The sequence below is a fragment of the Haliotis rufescens genome, unplaced genomic scaffold (assembly GCF_023055435.1).
Source record: "Haliotis rufescens isolate VD_foot unplaced genomic scaffold, xgHalRufe1.0.p SCAF_6, whole genome shotgun sequence".
NCBI classification, from domain to species: Eukaryota; Metazoa; Mollusca; class Gastropoda; order Lepetellida; family Haliotidae; genus Haliotis; species Haliotis rufescens.
Window position 1 is genome coordinate 34,884,377 of NW_025964334.1, and position 19,035 is coordinate 34,903,411.

The 19,035-nt window shown below is 42.2% G+C and overlaps 1 protein-coding gene across 1 annotated transcript; it reads left to right on the plus strand.

Moving 5' to 3' along the window:
• The first annotated feature begins 451 nt into the window (after positions 1-451).
• LOC124117583 (CD82 antigen-like) lies at positions 452-14,223 on the plus strand. The gene is made up of 7 exons (XM_046479543.2): positions 452-528; positions 6,134-6,370; positions 7,522-7,596; positions 8,184-8,291; positions 8,940-9,143; positions 10,583-10,666; positions 14,026-14,223. The coding sequence occupies exons 1-7, from the start codon at positions 460-462 to the stop codon at positions 14,098-14,100; spliced, it is 852 nt and encodes a 283-aa protein (XP_046335499.2). The 5' UTR covers positions 452-459; the 3' UTR covers positions 14,101-14,223.
• The last annotated feature ends 4,812 nt before the right edge of the window (positions 14,224-19,035 follow it).

The following is a 19,035-nucleotide window of genomic DNA, read 5'->3' on the forward strand; positions in this document are numbered from 1 at the left end:
AATAGGAAACACTTGACTATTTCCGCTTTTTAAGCACCCGTGACAAGGAAACAGTGGCTGTTCTTTTACACGCGTGTTATCACATATTGAGTCCCCTTGTTATATTGATACCGATTCATTACCTACAGACCTTCCGCCTTTATAGCTCTGTTCAAATGTTCACTTTGATGCCTAGCCAAATGTTTCATCTTCAGCCCATTCCCTTGTAACCAGTCACTCCTCCCTCAAAGCATGCGCCGCAGTCAAACAGTCTCCCTTAATGCCTTGACCAAACATGTACATTTCCCGAATGTCCATCGCGTCGGACACTGGCCAAATATAAGTCACGTGGTTTAGAATCCACTTGAAATGACAATATATGACTGGAGTGACTTTATAAAGCTGGCCTTGTAAAGAACAGATCCAGTGTCCAAGTTTTCTGACAAGCTGATTTTTGTAGTATACAGAAACATCCTTACAATGGAAGAACTTGGAACCGTGGCTTACTGTGGGAGGATATGGCTGGCGGTGTTCAACACCGTGTTTACGGTAGGTTGTCATTTTGTCAGTAACAACCTAAGGACATTGTGTCATTGTGCTTAATAATTACTGGAATTGCCAGTAGCCTCGTGGTCAAAGTGTTCGCTCGTCACGAATAAGATCCGGGTTCGATTCTCCATTGTAGTGTCCCCCACCGTGGTATTGCCGGAATATTGCAAACAGCGGCGTAAATTCATACTCACTCACCTCTGCCAGTGCTGCCAAACCAAGCGAATGTTCAGAAATATGCATTGCATAAGTGACACTTTTATAAAGTGACTTCTAATAAAGTCGAAATGAAAATAAATAAAATTGTAATAGTTCAATCGTTATCAAATTTTATTTGGCCGGTTTAGCTGGAAAATATATTCTCATTCTGCGTAGAATGTATTTTGTGTAAAGTTTTTGAAATAACATTATCGCCTTAATGTCACTACACTGGTGTACTAAACAACGCTTATACGATCAATAAGTACATGCTTGTTATCGTATGGATTAACCACAACGAGAGCATTTAATACAAAATAAAATTACTGGTGTTTAGTTTCTATGTCGCTAAGATGTTGTTTTTGAATGAATTGCAGAATTCGTACAGGATGATTTGTTTTTCCAAGTTTCCATGAGATTATCATTGTGACGAAACAACAATATTTTATACCAGTTTTAATCTTTACCATTAACATTGACAAAACCTAATTTCTTTGGAAATACACTATATGTAGTAGTGTTACAGTTTTTGTAACTGAAGAAGATTGATACAAAAAAACAACCACAAAGGCCATTCATCTATCATCCTGTGTTGACAAAAATGTCGAATCGGTTATCTATGTTTATTACGTATTAAGTGTATAAATACAAAAGATAAAATCGGTATTTCATTCGAGTTAAATAACATTTTATAGTGGAACGACGTCGGGTCTACCTCAAGGGCATTTACTTTTTACAGAATAAATAGAACATTTGTCTTTTCTTGTCAAATAAGATGTTTATCGCATCTCGCGGCTTTATCCTCTTTGCATTACGTTAAATCTATTAAGCGGTGGTGAGGTGAGGTGAGGTGAGGTGAGGTGAAGTGAGGTGAGGTGAGGTGAGGTGAGGTGAGGTGAGGTGAGGTGAGGTGAGGTGAGGTGGGCTTTAACTTTGCGTCAAAAATTATTGCACTTATATCGTCTAAGAATTGCACTTATATAGCGACGTGCAGGCATGTGTGTGTATGGCAGCTTGTACTTGTCCGGACTAATGCCGATTTTATAGTGCCAGCCCACTGAGATACCATGCCTCTGTTTAACATGAATACCCCACTCAGACACAGTATACTGACTCAAAGCCGACCAGTCCTTGTTTCGGCCCCTTAATGCCGAGCGCCAGACAGGGTAACAACCAGTACCACCTTTTAACGTCTTTTGGTATAACGCAGCCGGGGATCGAACCTCAGACATTCTGCTCTCCGGGCAGGCGCTCTACCACTTGACCATGGAGACGTCATGGGGCAGTGGGTGTAGCGTAGTGGTTGAACCGTTAGCTCGTCCCGCCGAAGGCCCGGGTTCGATTCCCAACATAGATATAATGTGTGAAGCCCATTTCTGGTATCCCCCGCGTGATATTATATGAATATTGCTAAAAGCGGCTTAAAACATGTCTCTAATTCTAATCCTCGAATTGAAGTCTTTATATCGTGCTTCAGGAAAAAGTTCGTGTACAGGACTATCTCCGCATGCTTTTCTCAACAATGTTGTTCAATATACAGAACAATGCAAATAATCACGAAGACCAAGGCGGAAATTTATAACGTTGCTCAACGGCCAGTCACGTGTTGTTGTTTACCTGAACATCAGAACAATAGCTTGTGACGTCACAGAAGCACAACCTCTATCAGCCATCAAGGCCATCGATCAACAGCTTCATCAAATATGTAAATATTGTGATATTGCCGCATCGTTCTGAACGTAGGGTCCAACAATGAGCTGATATAGTTATCTGGAGTTAAAACAAGAAAAGGTAACAAACTTCTGAAAAATATTCTTTAATCAAATCATCTCTTTATATATCCAGTGTTTCACCGACACGTTGCACGGATATATACTTTCGGACAAAAGAAAGTGTACACTCATTTTTGATGGTGGCTAAACATGAAACAAACAAGAAATGGTTATTCAATGGTGATGTATTTGATATGAGTATATAGTTATGTTTAGGACTTGGACCATTTCTTGTGTACCCTGCCGTGATACTGCTGGGATATTGCCAAAAGCGGCGTAAAACCATACTCACTCATCACTTTCATTTTGCAGAGGGGTGGTCGGGTAGCCTAGTGGTAAAAGCGTTTGCTCGTCACGCGGAAGACCCGGGTTCGATTCCCGACATCGGTACATTGTGTGAAGCCCATTTCTGGTGTCCCCCGCCGTGATATTGCTGGAATATTGCTAAAAGCGGCGTAAAACTCACTCACTCATTTTGCAGTGTTTCGGCGACTGTTTTCGGCGTAGTAACGTTTTGCTAATGTTTGTAATATTTTGGTCAAATCCCATTTCAAGTGTACACGTTCTTTTCTTTTGCGGGCGGGTAGCTTAGTTGTTAAAACCTTCGCCGTGATGTTGCTGGAATATTGCTAAAAGCATCGTTAAACCATACTCACTCACTCACTTTTCTTTTGCCCGGCCGTATACATACGTAGTCATAAGACAAGTCCTGAACAGCCAGCATCAGAAACACTGACTATGTAGACGGGGAAATGAGAGATACAATCAACCACAGACTATGTCGAGTTGACCTTAGTACGTCTAGATACTAACACTAGTGCCGTATCAGGGTGTCGCGAGTTGTCGATGCTAATGCACATGGCAACAATGACAGGCGGTGACGGGACTTGATCTCGTGCATGTGTGACCTCCTGAACTGCAGGTGACAAACAGGTGCTCCGAGATAAAGGGATAAACAAATCTATTAGCATATCGTCACGCCTGGTAGTGACGTAAACATACTCAATACCTGGCGGTATTTAATACCACTACTGGTCTTGTGGTGACGTGAAGTGTCGAATACCTATACATGCGTAGTGGTATTCAGGTATTCAGTACCCATACTGGCCTAGTAGTATTGTAAGTTATTCAGTACCTATACAGGCGTAGTGGTATTGGACAGGTATTCAGTACCTATACAGGCCTAGTGGTATTGTAAGATAATCAGTACCTATTAGCGCGTAGAGGTATTGGACGGGTATTCAGTACCTATACAGACACAGTGGTATTGGGCAGGTATTCAGTACCTATACAGGCGTAGTGACATTGGACAGGTATTCAGTACCTATACAGGCCTAGAGGTATTGTAAGGTATTCAGTACCTATACAGACCTAGTGGTATTGTAAGGTATTCAGTACCTATACAGACACAGTGGTATTGTAAGGTATTCAGTACCTATACAGACACAGTGGTATTGTAAGGTATTCAGTACCTATACAGGCCTAGTGGTATTGGACAGGTATTCAGTACCTATACAGGCCTAGTGGTATTGTAAGATAATCAGTACCTATTAGCGCGTAGAGGTATTGGACAGGTATTCAGTACCTATACAGACACAGTGGTATTGGACAGGTATTCAGTACTTATACAGGCGTGGTGGTATTGGACAGGTATTCAGTACCTATACAGGCCTAGTGGTATTGTAAGATAATCAGTACCTATACACGCGTAGAGGTATTGGACAGGTATTCAGTACCTATACAGACCTAGTGGTATTGTAAGGTTTTCAGTTCCTATACATGCCTAGTGGTATTGTAAGGTATTCAGCATCTAAACAGACCTAGTGGTATTGTAAGGTATTCAGTACCTATACAGACACAGTGGTATTGTAAGGTAGTCAGTATCTATACAGACCTAGTGGTATTGTAGGGTATTCAGCACCTATACAGGCCTAGTAGTATTGTAAGGTATTCAGTACATATTCTGGCCTAGTGGTATTGTAAGGTATTCAGTACCCATACAGGCCTAGTGGTATTGTAGGGTATTCAGTACCTATGCAGACCTAGTGGTATTGGGCAGGTATTTAGTACCTATACTGGCCAAATGGTATTGTAAGGTATTCAGTACCTATACAGACCTAGTGGTATTGTAAGGTATTTTGTACCTATACTGGCCTAGTGGTGTTGGACAAGTCTTTTGTATCTACATAAGCCTATACGTAACATTCAGCATTCACACAGGGAGGGTAAATTGTGTCATATCAACACAATCGTTTGACAAATGTCAACACCAGTGACCTCACTGTCAACTGTGGTTTGATGCTTGTGTTGTATGTCAACACGACAACACATATTGACAGTCAACAACACGGACAGGGCCTGACTCAATATGAACACTGTAGGGAATGGTCGACCCATTTCTCATCGACCGGTAGACAAAGACCGAAAGACAGCTGCTTTGTCTATTTGAAAATGATGTCCTTCACACAATGGACACATGATATACATACTTTACATAAGTAGTTCTTTTCTGCGATTTTTCTTGTTTTGCTTTCCACACCATACCAACACCACCGCAAGTAGCTGCAAGCGAGATGGCTGAGTCAAGAAATAATCCGAGGCGCTTTCTTAATCGCAGGAATTCCTTATGCAGAGTAGCGTCCCTTAGGCGCGGCAGACGCCTGTGATCGTGGGTTCGAATCCCAGTTCGTCCTGATTTTGTTTCTAGATTTGTCAGTACTAAAGTCCCTCACCCATTCATCGATATCGAATGAAGAAAGAATCAATGTCTGAACAATTTGAACCAGTGTACTCAACATGTTGTTAATGGTGTTGTATGACCTTGTAATTCAGGTGACCCAGTCACGGGTTGGAATCCTCGTGTTATCTGATTATGTTACCAGGTTTGTCAGCACCGTTCTCGTGGGTTTCAACAAAGTGGTAAATGTTTGAGACCTTCATCGCTTTGAGCTTTTCGCATCCTCAAGCTGACACGCTGTGATACAACTGAAGCATTGTTCAAAGCAGGGTTAAATCCCACTCACTCACTCCAAAACACGTTCGACACAAACTAGTTTCAGTTGTTCGGGGTTTTAACTGATAATTAATTATCTGATATAGATTTGTGAATATGTTTGTAATGGATAACTGCATGTCTCCGCACACAGGGTGTATTTTTATATAAATACGATTGATAAAGATAATGACTCCGATAAATTTTAAGTTTTATCGATAACATCGTTATTTCACTAATCTTCGATGAATTGTCATCAGGCATTTTAAAGAAATCGATATTTCGGTCAATTATTACACAGCATTTTACCATTGTCTGTCATTTCAAGGTTAGCTGTCTCGAAGAATTTCGAAGCTGCTATTAAGCTCAAATTTAGTTCTGGTGTAAACCAGTTGAAAAAACAGTTGGTTCATAAATATATCAGTTCGTTCTTGATGAAGACGTGTGTGATAAAGTACCAGTACAGTTCACCTTGATGGCGTGGGGCGTTGCGCATATTATCAATCACCGGTTTGTCTGCTCCAGACTAAAAAAATTTACAGGTTGCCGTGATATAGCTGGACTAGTAGTGTAAAACAACAAATAAATATTAATGAAAAATGCTGAAGCCCCGCCATCTGAAACATGATGCGTATGTTTACAGATACTGGGCTCCGCCTGTTTTGTGCTGGGCAGCGTGTTGAGGTTCAGATCCGACATCTTTACAAGTTACCTGTCGGGTCTCATATCTAACGTCCAGACGGAGGAATCAGTCTTCAACTTGAGCGACTTCATCGAGGGCATTGCCTTCACCTTCATCGTCATCGGGCTCTTCATTTTCATCGTCGGCGGCCTCGGATGTCTCGGTGCTTGCTGGAAACTCAGAACATGCTTGCTTGTGGTGGGTACATGTCATGTTGATACATGCAATATTGGTACTTGTCATGTTGATACATGTACTATTGGTACTTGTCATGTTGATACATGTACTATTGGTACTTGTCATTTTGATACATGTACTATTGGTACATGTCATGTTGATACATGCAATATTGGTACTTGTCATGTTGATACATGCAATATTGGTAATTGTCATGTTGATACATGTACTATTGGTACTTGTCATGTTGGTACATGCAATATTGGTACTTTTCATGTTGATACGTGCAATATTGGTACTTGTCATGTTGATACATGCAATATTGGTACTTGTCATGTTGATACATGTACTATTGGTAATTGTCATGTTGATACATGTACTATTGGTACTTGTCATGTTGGTACATGCAATATTGGTACTTTTCATGTTGATACATGCAATATTGGTACTTGTCATGTTGATACATGCAATATTGGTACGTCATTATGATATATGCAATATTGGTACGTCATTATGATATATGCAATATTGGTGCATGTCATTATGATATATGCAATTTTGGTACATGTCATTATGATATATGCAATTTTGGTACGTCATTATGATATATGCAATTTTGGTACATGTCATTATGATATATGCAATTTTGGTACATGTCATTATGATATATGCAATTTTGGTACATGTCATTATGATATATGCAATATTGGTTCATGTCATTATGATATATGCAATGTTTGTACAGGTCATGTTGATGCATGCAATATTGGTACTTGTCATGTTGATACATGTACTATTGGTAGATGTCATATTGGTACATGTAATATTGGTGCATGTAAAATTGGTACATGTCATTTTGACATATGCAATATTAGTACATGTCATGTTGATATATGCAATATTGGTACTTGTCATGTTGGTACATGCAATATTGATACTTGTCATGTTGGTACGTGTAATATTGGTACATTATTATATAAGCAATATTGGTACATATCATTATGAAATATTCAATATTGGTACATGTCATTATGACATATGCAATATTGTTACATGTCATGTTGATATATGCAATATTTTGTCATGCGCGTAATGTATTTTTGCATAATTATGTCATGCGGTTATATAATGAATATTATTACAGTAAGGTGATACTTCTGTCTGTGTTGCAGTACGCCGTGGTTGTGGTGATAGTGTTGGTCGCGCAAGTCGTTGGCGTCACCTTGATGTGCACCCTCAAGTCACAGGTAAGGCGACTATATGGGGGCTCTAGACCATGAACAGAGATGCCGGTTCTTCAGCAACCCATTCTTGTCGTAAGAGGCGACTAGCGGGATCGGGTGGTCAGGCTCGCTGATTAGGTTGATGCATGTCATCGTATCCCAATCGCGTGGATCGATGCTCATGATGTCAATCACTGGATTGTCTGGTCCAGACTCGATTATTTTCAGACCGCCGTCATATAGCTGGAATATTACTTAGTGCGGCGTTAAACAAACAAATAACATTGCACACTACCATGCGTTTAATTAACGCTGTCTAGCGTAGTTCGGTCAATGGTAAAAGTTGTTAAAGAAATGTTTAGACAAACTCGCTCATTTACACGTGGACTTTATATAATCATCTTCTTCAGTTTGAGGGGGCACGTGTGGCCTAGTCGTCTGATTATGTTTCTGGGTTTGTCAAGACCATACACGTGCACGTGGGTTACACCAAAGTGGTAAACGTCTGAGACCTGCATCACTTCGGGCTTTCCTCCCACATGAAGATGACACTGAGTGATATAACGTGAATATTGTTCAAAGCAGCATTAAACCCCTCACCCACTCTTCAGTTTGACATCAGCCTAAAGACGATGTTAAAGAGGACGTTATCGTCCAGCTACACCGGGGACATCGGCACCGACCCCGTCACCCTCGGCTGGAACTACCTCTTCGTGCAGGTACGTGTACAGTAGAAGTTTTACTGAATTCACGTTACAGATTTAATTATCATAGGAGTATGTGAAATGTTGAACACATGTAATTATAATTTAGTCAATAGTTTCCAAAGTAAGAGGTGATATTCTATTGTGACTATTTAATTTCTGTGATTTTATTTGGACTAGGCAGTGGTTGAGTCTGTTGCAACGATGTACATGTTGAAGGTTGATTGAACTGTAGTTGAGTCTGTTGCAATGCCGGACAAATAGTTGGACTGGGCAATGGCTGAGTCTGTTGCAACGATGTACATGTTGAAGGTTGATTGAACTGTAGTTGAGTCTGTTGCAATGCTGGACAAATAGTTGGACTTGGTTGAAGTTTGATTGAACTGTAGTTGAGTCTGTTGCAATACTGGACAAATAGTTGGATGGGCAATGACTGAGTCTGTTGCAACAATGTACATGTTGAAGGTTGATTGAACTTTAGTTGAGTCTGTTGCAATACTGGACAAATAGTTGGACTTGGTTGAAGTTTGATTGAAACTGTAGTTGAGTCTGTTGCAATGCTGGACATACAGTTGGACTGGACAATGGCTGAGTCTGTTGCAACGATGTACGTATTGTAGTTGAACTATGGTTGAGTCTGTTGCAATGATGTATGTGCTGCAGTTGAGTTGCTGCGGCGTTGACAACTACACCGACATCTACACGGCGACTCACTGGAATCGGACAGTGTCTGAGGGGGGTCTGACCGTCTATCTGAAGACACCCTTCACGTGCTGCAAGCTGGAGGGAGAGTACCCGGACATGGACTGGCCACTTGACCCCTTCTGTGCCCTGAGTCCGAACGCCTCCAACTCCAACTACAACCATGTGAGTATCAATACTGCCTGATGTCAACAATACTGCCCGATGTCACCAGTACTGCCTGAATCATACACCCGGTGATAACAGTATACGTAGTGCGTGATTCATATACCTTGGTAAAAACAATGCTACCTGAATCATATACCTCGGTAGAAACAATGCTACCTGAATCTTATAACCCGGTAGAAACAATGCCACCTGAATCATATACCTCGGTAAAAAACAATGCTACCTGAATCTTATACCCCGGTAAAAACAATGCTACCTGAATCATATACCTCGGTAATGCTGCCTGAATCATATACCTCGGTAAAAACAATGCTACCTGAATCATATACCTCGGTAAGAACAATGCTGCCTGAATCATATACCTCGGTAAGAACAATACTGCCTGAATCATATACCTCGGTAAGAACAATACTGCCTGAATCATATTCCTCGGTAAGAACAATGCTGCCTGAATAATATACCTCGGTAAAAACAATGCTGCCTGAATCATATACCTCGGTAAGAACAATGCTGCCTGAATCATATACCTCAGTAAGAACAGTGCTACCTGAATCATATACCTCGGTAAGAACAATGCTGCCTGAATCATATACCTCGGTAAGAACAATGCTGCCTGAATAATATACCTCGGTAAGAACAATACTGCCTGAATCATATACTTCGGTAAAAACAATGCTGCCTGAATCATATACCTCGGTAAAAGCAATACTGTCTGAATCATATACCTCGGTTAGAACAATACTGCCTGAATCATATACCTCGGTAAGAACAATACTACCTGAATCATATACCTCGGTAAGAACAATACTACCTGAATCATATACCTCGGTAAGAACAATACTACCTGAATCTACACCATCGCCCCTTTCATACGCACTGAAAGTGCTCAGTATTGATAACTGACATACTTAGCATGGTTTAACTGCTCAAGCTATTATTACCTTTGTCGGCTCTTTCTTTCTTCTAAATCCATGTTTTATTAATGTTCTAATTTATGTTTTTGAAGGAAATACATATAAGAGTGTTGATTCGTAAATAAGTGTCAGATATGTTACGGCCCGAAAATATCCGAGTCACATGCTGAAATTCAAACCACGGACTGCCGGACCCGAGGTCAGACACATTGTCCACTTGACCAAAGCGTTTAACCCTGTCGGTGGACAAGGGAAGAATGACGTAAGTCTGTCATACAGGCCCTGAAACTAATATATCCAATACAGCCCATGCAAGTCTATAGTATTTGGCAAGTCTAGATTACTGCCACTGAAGAGAGTCTCTCGGCTCCTTTTTATTTTATTTCATAATTATAACTAAACAACTGTTTCTATCTGCAAAATATGTTCGTTTCAGAGACTAGATGTTAGTCTAGGATGTCATCTGTGGGATGAGTCCGCGCTCTGCTACATAGAGGGTGTAATAGGGGTGTCTGGTTTCAGGGTTGCTACAGCGCGCTGGAGGGCGTGGTCCTCGGCTACACAACGACGATGGTAGTGGCTGGCATCATCCTGGCTGCTGTCGAGGTGAGAAACACGTTCACGCGATACCGCTTTTTTGTCATTTACGGATTTATTATCAAGGTCATGTCGACGAAACAAATATGAATGTGTAAAACATTTTGTATTAAATAACCTCTAACAGTATCGATGGGTGAAAGAGAATAATTGTTTCTTGTTTGTTTTGTATGTTTGTTGTTTAAGGCCACACTCAGCAATATTTCAGCTATATGAAAGCGGTCTGTAAATTATCGAGTCTGGACCAGACAATCCAGTGATTGATATCATGAGCATCGATCCACGCATTGGGATACGACAACATGCATCAACCAAGTTAGCGAGCCTTATCACCCGATCCCGTCAGTCGCCTCGTACGACAAGCATAGTCGCCTTTTACGGTCAGCGTGGTTTGCTGAAGACCTATTCTACCCCGGATCTTCACGGGTCCATCCTTTTTGTTATGTTTCTTACATCACGTTACATAAAGATCTGCTTTGTTTTTTTTTTAAACATTGGGTTTATCGACGCCGTTAACAGTATTTAAGTTAAGTCACTGCGTTTTAATTCCAACTATTTTAACTGAATATTACTGTGTGAGAAAAGCTCAACAAACCAAGGATCATAATCGGTGCGAATCAAAGATTCGAACCCATACTCACCGCATCCTTGCACTGCTAGGGGACACAACCCTGCACAGCGAATTAGACAACGGAGTCACCACGGTTAAGCCAGCTATGTGGCTATGATCCCATACATATTCATGCTTCAGTTTGGACTGAATTTATAAGCAAGGCTGAAGGCCTCAGCGATGTTGAATTAGGTTATTCAAACACTGCTTTACCCTCAGACGAGCATTCCCTTGTCACGACGTAACACGTGCCAGTAAGAAGACGATGTCGCAATACTCGATACACTAATCACAATGTCCCCTGGGGCCCGGCTTGTCTAATTCGCCGATGTCTATACAGATTTGCGTCCCTTAGCATATTCAACGTTGTTAATGTCTACGTCCCGCGTTCTTTTGAACACCCTCATTAGTACTTAATGCTGATCCGTGAAAATCCGGGTTTGAATAGGTCTTCAGCAACCCATGGTACCCTTCGTTGATGCATGCCATCGTATCCCAATTGCACAGATCGATGCTCATAATGTCAATCACTGAATTGTCTGGTCCAGACTCGATTATTTACGGACCGCAGTCATATAGCGGGAATATTTCTGTTTGCGGCGTTAAACAACAAACAAAAACAAAACTTAATGTTGTTTTACACCGCAGTCAGTAGAAGCCCGCTAAACCCCGCCATATCACGCAATACCCCGCTATATCACCGAGGTTCATGCGCAGGTCTCGGGTACGAGGTCATATGATCAGTCGGGGGTCAAGGTGACTCCACCCGATCAAAATTATTCTGAAGTAGCGTTATATGACTGAAATGCTGTTTAAATGACTTTTTATGTTTTTTAGTTTGGTGATTAACGTCGCTCACATCATTATTCCAGCTGCATGGGTGCAATGTGGGTAGCCAATTTCTGGTGTCCCTGGCCGTTATATTGCTGGAATAATGCTGAAAGCGGCGTAAGACCACACTTACTCACTCATTGAGAGCTTGGCAAACCTATGTTTCCACCGGGGGCACGGGTGGCCCAGTCGTCTAAGGCGCCGCGATGCAGACGCTATGCAGAGTTGCGTCCCTTGGGCACGCCAGAAACCTGATTGTGGGTTCGAATCCCGGTTCGCCCCGATTATGTTTCTAGGTTTGTCAGCACCATACCTGTGCTCGTGGGTTTCACCGAAGTGGTAAACGTCTGAGACCTGCTTCACTTCGGGCTTTCCTCCCACATTAAGCTGACACGCCGTGATATAACTGGAATACTGTTAAAAGCGGCGTTAATCCCAACTCACTCACTCACTATGTTTCCACCTGATTATAGTATGGTGGCCGAGAGGGGACATCGCTTTTTTTGCTTTCTCGCTCTATCGCTTTCTCGCTCTGTCGCTTTCTCGCTCTATCGCTTTCTCGCTCTATCGCTTTATCGCTTTCTCGCTCTATCGCTCTATCGCTTTCTCGCTTTCTCGCTTTATCGCTTACTCGCTCTATCGCTTCCTCCAATGACTAACCATAGTCATATGAAGGAATCGGGTGTTCTTTAACTTCTTTTGAATGGTATGTACTGTAAATCTTGAAATTAACGTTAGAGTTAATTATAAATGCAAAAACATTAGCGTAGACTTAATTATCGTATTCGAGGAAACAAGCTCTCAAAATTAGAATATTATTTTGGTTGAAAGATAAATTTCTTGGTTTATGCTGACAGCCTGAAATGTTTATGTACGACAGATATATTTTTCCCGAATTTAATTGCCCATAATTAAGTGTGCATATAACGCACGAGTGCGTATTATACGCGAATAAATAAGTCTTGTGTACATTAATCAATCTGAAGGGGTGCTAATTGGGATTGTTCACTAGGCAATATATTAGCAAATATCGTTTATTAGAGCGGGGCGCGTATTACGTCGAATACGTTAATTATACTTTGCATTTATGTCTCAGAAATGACTGTTGATAAGACGGCCTCACTGAACACTTTGAACAGAGGAAATACCAACTTGAATATAAAACCAATCAACTATCTATTTCCACATTACGGTTACTGAGAACAATATGTCATCCAAAAACTAGAAATTACATAAAGGACATCCGGTAGTATTACAATTGCTTGGGTGAGGACTTCCACTTTGATGACATCTACTCCGCAAACAGAATAAACATTGATATAAGCGTTGTTTTTAGGAAAACATTATTGCTTTTTAGGAAGTACGTACTACTCAGCGCTATTGAGCGGTGTGATTTGCTATTTTTTTTGATAACTTGGCCTGGGGGCGGGGGATCCAATAGCTAAGTAGGGCCATAAATCAATCAAGTTCTTTTTTACGCAGAAATACGTGGATTGTTATAAAAGCACATATGTCTGTACTGTTAAATTATATTTAGGTAGATAGTGAGAAAATTTCAACATTCCGTCCATATGTATAATTTGAAATGCGACTGAAAAAATCTCAGCTCTCTTTAATGATTAAAACCCACATCAGCATCGGGTCGGGTGGTCAGGCTCGCTTACTTGGTTGATGCATGCCAATTGCGTAGATCGATGCTCATGATGTCTAGATCCAGACTCGATTATTTACAGACCGCGTCATATATAGCTTGAATAGTCCTGAGTGCAGCGCTAAACAACATACAAACAAAACCTGATTATAAATATAGGTTTTGCAGCACGAATCGTGTGATCGTTTGTCGGAATAGATCCTGAAACTACGGACGAGGTCAGACGTGACGTCATTGTGCCGGGAGTTGTTTGTTGATCAGTGTTGTTTGTTTCAGATTGTCAGCGTTGTTTTGGCCGTGCTGCTGTTCCGTGACCTCCATTGCGAAGAGGAGGAAGTATTCAAAGAGTAAACACGACTATCATGATTTAATAGGTGGTGAGGTGAAATGGGGTTTAACGTCGCGTCCAAGATTATTGCACTTATACAGCGACGTGCAGGCACGTGTGTGTGTGTGGCTGCTTGCACTGGTCCGAACTGACGCCGATTTATAGTGCTAGCCCACTGAGATACCATGCCGCAGTTTAACATGAATACCCCATTTAGACACAGTATAGTGACTCCGAGCCGACCAGTCCTTGTTTTAGCCCCTTAATGCTGAGCGCCAGGCAGGGTAACAACAAGTACCATCTTTTAACGTCCTTAGGTATGACGCGGCCGGGGATCGAACCCGGACCTCCCGCTCTCCGGGCGGACTCTCTACCACTAGACCACTGGGGCGGTATCATGATTTTATAACCTGCAACGCCCCAGTGCACATAGTGACATGTCCATCAAGATTCATGATTTCAAAAGTTAATGTTAATCTCAACTATACATAAACCTCTGTTATCACCGTAAACATATTGACATTATAAATTTGTATAGGATACACGTGTGGCCCAGTGACCGAAGTCGCCGCAATTTGCTGTGCAGAGTTGTCTCCCGTAGTCGTGCCAGGATTCGATGATCACGGGTTCGAATTTCAGGTTTACCCTGATCGAAAACCTTGCGCTATATCCGTCTTTTTTGAATATACCAAAGAGGTGTACATCTTAATGTATCGCCTTTGGCTTTTCGCCGACATCAAGCTAGCACGCCGTGATATAACTGAAAAACTGTTTGAATGTTGCGTTTGGCCTTATTCACTAACAACGTGTGTGACGTAATACACGTCACTGGTCAAGATGATGTTGTGGTCGAATCACGGGTATGTTTCTAGATTTCTCACCGTTGATCCCAACATTCATTATCACTTGGGGCGGCGGGGTAGCCTTGTGGTTAAGGCGTTCGATTGTCACGCTGAAGTCCCGGGTTCGATTCCCACATGGGTAGAAGGTGTCAAGCTCATTTCTGGTGTCGCCCGCCGAGATACAGCGGGAATATTGCTAAAAGTGGCGTAGAATCCAATTCACTCACTCACTCACTCACTCATTATCTCTTTCTGATGATAAACACTGGTACGCGTGTACTGCTTCAAAACTGCAACATTGTGCAGTGAAAGCAACCCTGTCCGGTATTTCACCGTTCTATAGCTAATCTATTGATTTGCCCTTATAAAGAAACTGCCAATTTCTCCACGTGCTATAATATCATAATATTCTCCTGTGGTTGCGAAATCCTCATATAAGCTGGGGTGAAACCGCTGCAACACTTGACATCAAATGTAATGAAACGTATGGAAGAATTAGCTATTGTTGATTAATAATAAAGTAATACACACGATTCAAGTAAATGCATGATTCACGACTGAGCTATCATTCACCTGAGACCTGCATCACTTCGGGCTTTGCTCCCACATTAAGCTGACACGCTGCGTTATAACTGGAATACTGTTAAAAACACCGTTGAGCCAAAATCACTCGCATACTCAAGCTGATGTAGAATGTGTCTGGGTTCTTGACTCCAATGCATCCATGTCCTAGCCCGGGCGCCATTGTTCTATCATCTGTCGTGTTACTCAATGCATTGCTCTGTGTACTTCCGTATCGAGTCAGCTATCTGCCATGAGTTGATTGAGCGACCGCTCCATAAGACCAAGGGAGAGAACTCTGAAATACAGTTGCCACTGCTGACTCAATGCACTATTACACAACGTTCAGTTCTGATAGTATTTTTGAACGCTTGTCACTGTGAACACAATCCTTCAACGTGTGCTGCGTGTGCCTTTCATAACGAATGTAGCTTCGGTGATTTCGGGTAAGAAAAGGTTCCCCGGTACCTATGCTTGTTTTAATCAGCTGGTCACGCTGGGTGTGTCATCGTACGCGGACGGCGTGGGACTTGGCTCATATTAACGATGACTGGTTTGTCTACACGATTTGACTACTTACAGGTCGGTATTCAGCAACAAACCAACAACAAACAAACTGTTGCACGCAATAGCCATGTATAGGTTTTTAAGGAACAATGCTTTAAGTTACACCAACTTTCTAAAGTGTAGCCTTTCCTATAGGGATCATTCTATAGTGTTTCCTTTCTACAATGTAGAATAGTGTAACATATTACCAAGCAACGATATAGTTACGAACGACACATGTGTTTTGTTTGTTAGTTTCTTGTTAAACGCCGCACTAAGCAACATTCCAGCTATATGACGGCGGTCTGTAAATAATCGATTCTGGACCAGGCAATCCAGTGATTGATATTACGAGCATCGATCCATGCAATTGGGATACGATGACATGCATCAACCAAGTCAGCCAGCCTGACCACCCGATCCCGTTAGTCGCCATTTACGACAAGCATAGTCGCCTTGTACGGCAAGCATGGGTTGCTGAAGACCTATTCTATCCCGAATCTTCGCGGGTACATGTGTTTTGTACACGAATGAATATCGATGTTGGGTTGTGCTTCATTCAAGGACAAGCGTGTATATGTTATGGTACAGTTTTAATATTGCAATATGTTTTTGCAAACTGAAGAGTGTAGCATTTTCTATTTTTGTATAGTCCCTTGTGCGCGCCATTGTGTTGTTTGTCGTACTCTTTATTTCATAATGTATCGACTTCTTAAAATATACTTCCGCCGTGTACAAAGTAATTATTTGTAAACGCATATAAACAAAGCAATAGGTACATATAAAGTCACAATTATGCGTGAAGAGTTGCGTCCCTTAGACGTGCCAGAATCCTATGGTCGAGGTAAAACATAACTGAATGTTCCTATAAGCCAAAATAAGTTGAGTTGCGACCTGACAATTAACCCCGTATGACTATGTATGAGGTCCGACCACTAGCGCGTACCATTGTGAAGAAAGGGGTAGCGGGTGGTCCGCGACAAGTAGTACGATGGATATATGCGTGTCCAGTCTCGGCTAACAACGAGTTCTGTAGGCTGTTCAATAGCACATAATAGTACGTGCTGATGTGAGGTACCCGATGACTGTGAAAACGATGACAGCAAATTTGCATAGATAACAACAATTAAGAAGTGTCGTGACAATGAAAGGAGTTCATTTGCTTTAAATATGGAATACATTTTTTTACACAATAATGAACAGTGTCATGTCAGTCATCAAATGATTGTGAGTGAGTGAATATGATTTTCTGCCGCTTTTAGCAATATTCCAGCAATATTACAGCGGGGGCACCAGAAATGGGCTTCACACATTGTACCAATGTCGGGAATCGAACCCGGGTCTTCGGCGTGACGAGCGAACGCTTTAACCACTAGGCTACCCTAACGTGGTTGCTGGTTCACTCAATGACATGCTCCACTGTGATTGTTGTTAGGGTTTCAGCATACTGTAAACGTAATATTGAATTTATATTGAGATAACTAGATAACCATAGCACTTGTCTTTACATTCTGATGCGGTGTCTGTTTCTGATCCTTAATCTGTATGGACTTGTCACACCGACCTCTTAATAGTCGGATGAGCAACACATGTGTCCACGGGAGCGTTGTCAATTTCATCGTCATGACCTGCACGTGCACAACATGCGTACACCCTCTCATACCTGTAACAAACCCACTGTGTTTGCTCTAATTCTTTGCATCGCCAACTTGTCTCAAACGTGTTCAGGGAGTTGGCGAAGTACAACAATGGTCAAGGGGAGGTAACTGGTTTCCTAGGTGTGCGTGACTGACTGAAGTGTCTGTATTATCTCCACTACTGTTTCGTGGCTGTTGCGGTGTGCCTGCGGTTGAATGGCTCATCCATTGCCCTTTATGTTGTCACATTTTGTACATTTGTTCAAGATGCAATTTATATATTTCATACTTCATTGTTGTTTACTTATTTCATGTTCAATAAAACATTTCACAGTCAGTTGGTTATCTGTGTGTGTTTAATAAACGTTGGAGTTGGGACATGGCACTTCGTTCACAAGGAGCTTGGAGTGCAAGCATGAGTGAGTGAGTGAGTTGGGTTTAACGTCGCTTTTAACAGTATTCCAGTTATATCACGGCGTGTCAGCTTAATGTGGGAGGAAAGCCCGAAGTGATGCAGGTCTCAGACGTTTATCACTTCGGTGAAACCCACGAGCACGGGTATGGTGCTGACAAACCTAGAAACATAATTGGGGCGAACCGGGATTCGAACCCATAATCATAGGTTTCTGGCGTGCCCAAGGGACGCAACCCTGCACAGCGAATCGCGGCGCCTTAGACGACTGGGCCACCCGTGCCCCCTGAGTGCAAGCATGGGTGAAGAACTTATACAGTAGCCGTCACTCCTGGTGTGTGACAACATGGCAACGTGATGGACGCTAGTGTGTCACTACATAGCAACGTGGTGGCCGCTAGTGTGTGACAACATAGCAACGTGGTGGCCGCTAGTGTGTGACAACATGGCAACGTGATGGCCGCTAGTGTGTGACAACATAGCAACGTGGTGGCGCTAGTGTGTCACTACATAGCAACGTGATGGCCGCTAGTGTGTGACAACATAGCAACGTGATGGCCGCTAGTGTGTGACAACATAGCAACGTGGTGGCCGCTAGTGTGTGACAACATAGCAACGTGGTGGCCGCTAGTGTGTGACAACATGGCAACGTGATGGCCGCTAGTGTGTGACAACATAGCAACGTGGTGGCCGCTAGTGTGTGACAACACAGCAACGTGATGGCCGCTAGTGTGTGACAACATAGCAACGTGATGGCCGCTAGTGTGTGACAACATAGCAACGTGGTGGCCGCTAGTGTGTGACAACATAGCAACGTGGTGGCCGCTACTGTGTGACAACATAGCAACGTGATGGCCGCTAGTGTGTGACAACATGGCAACGTGGTGGCCGCTAGTGTGTGACAACATAGCAACGTGGTGGCCGCTAGTGTGTGACAACATAGCAACGTGATGGCCGCTA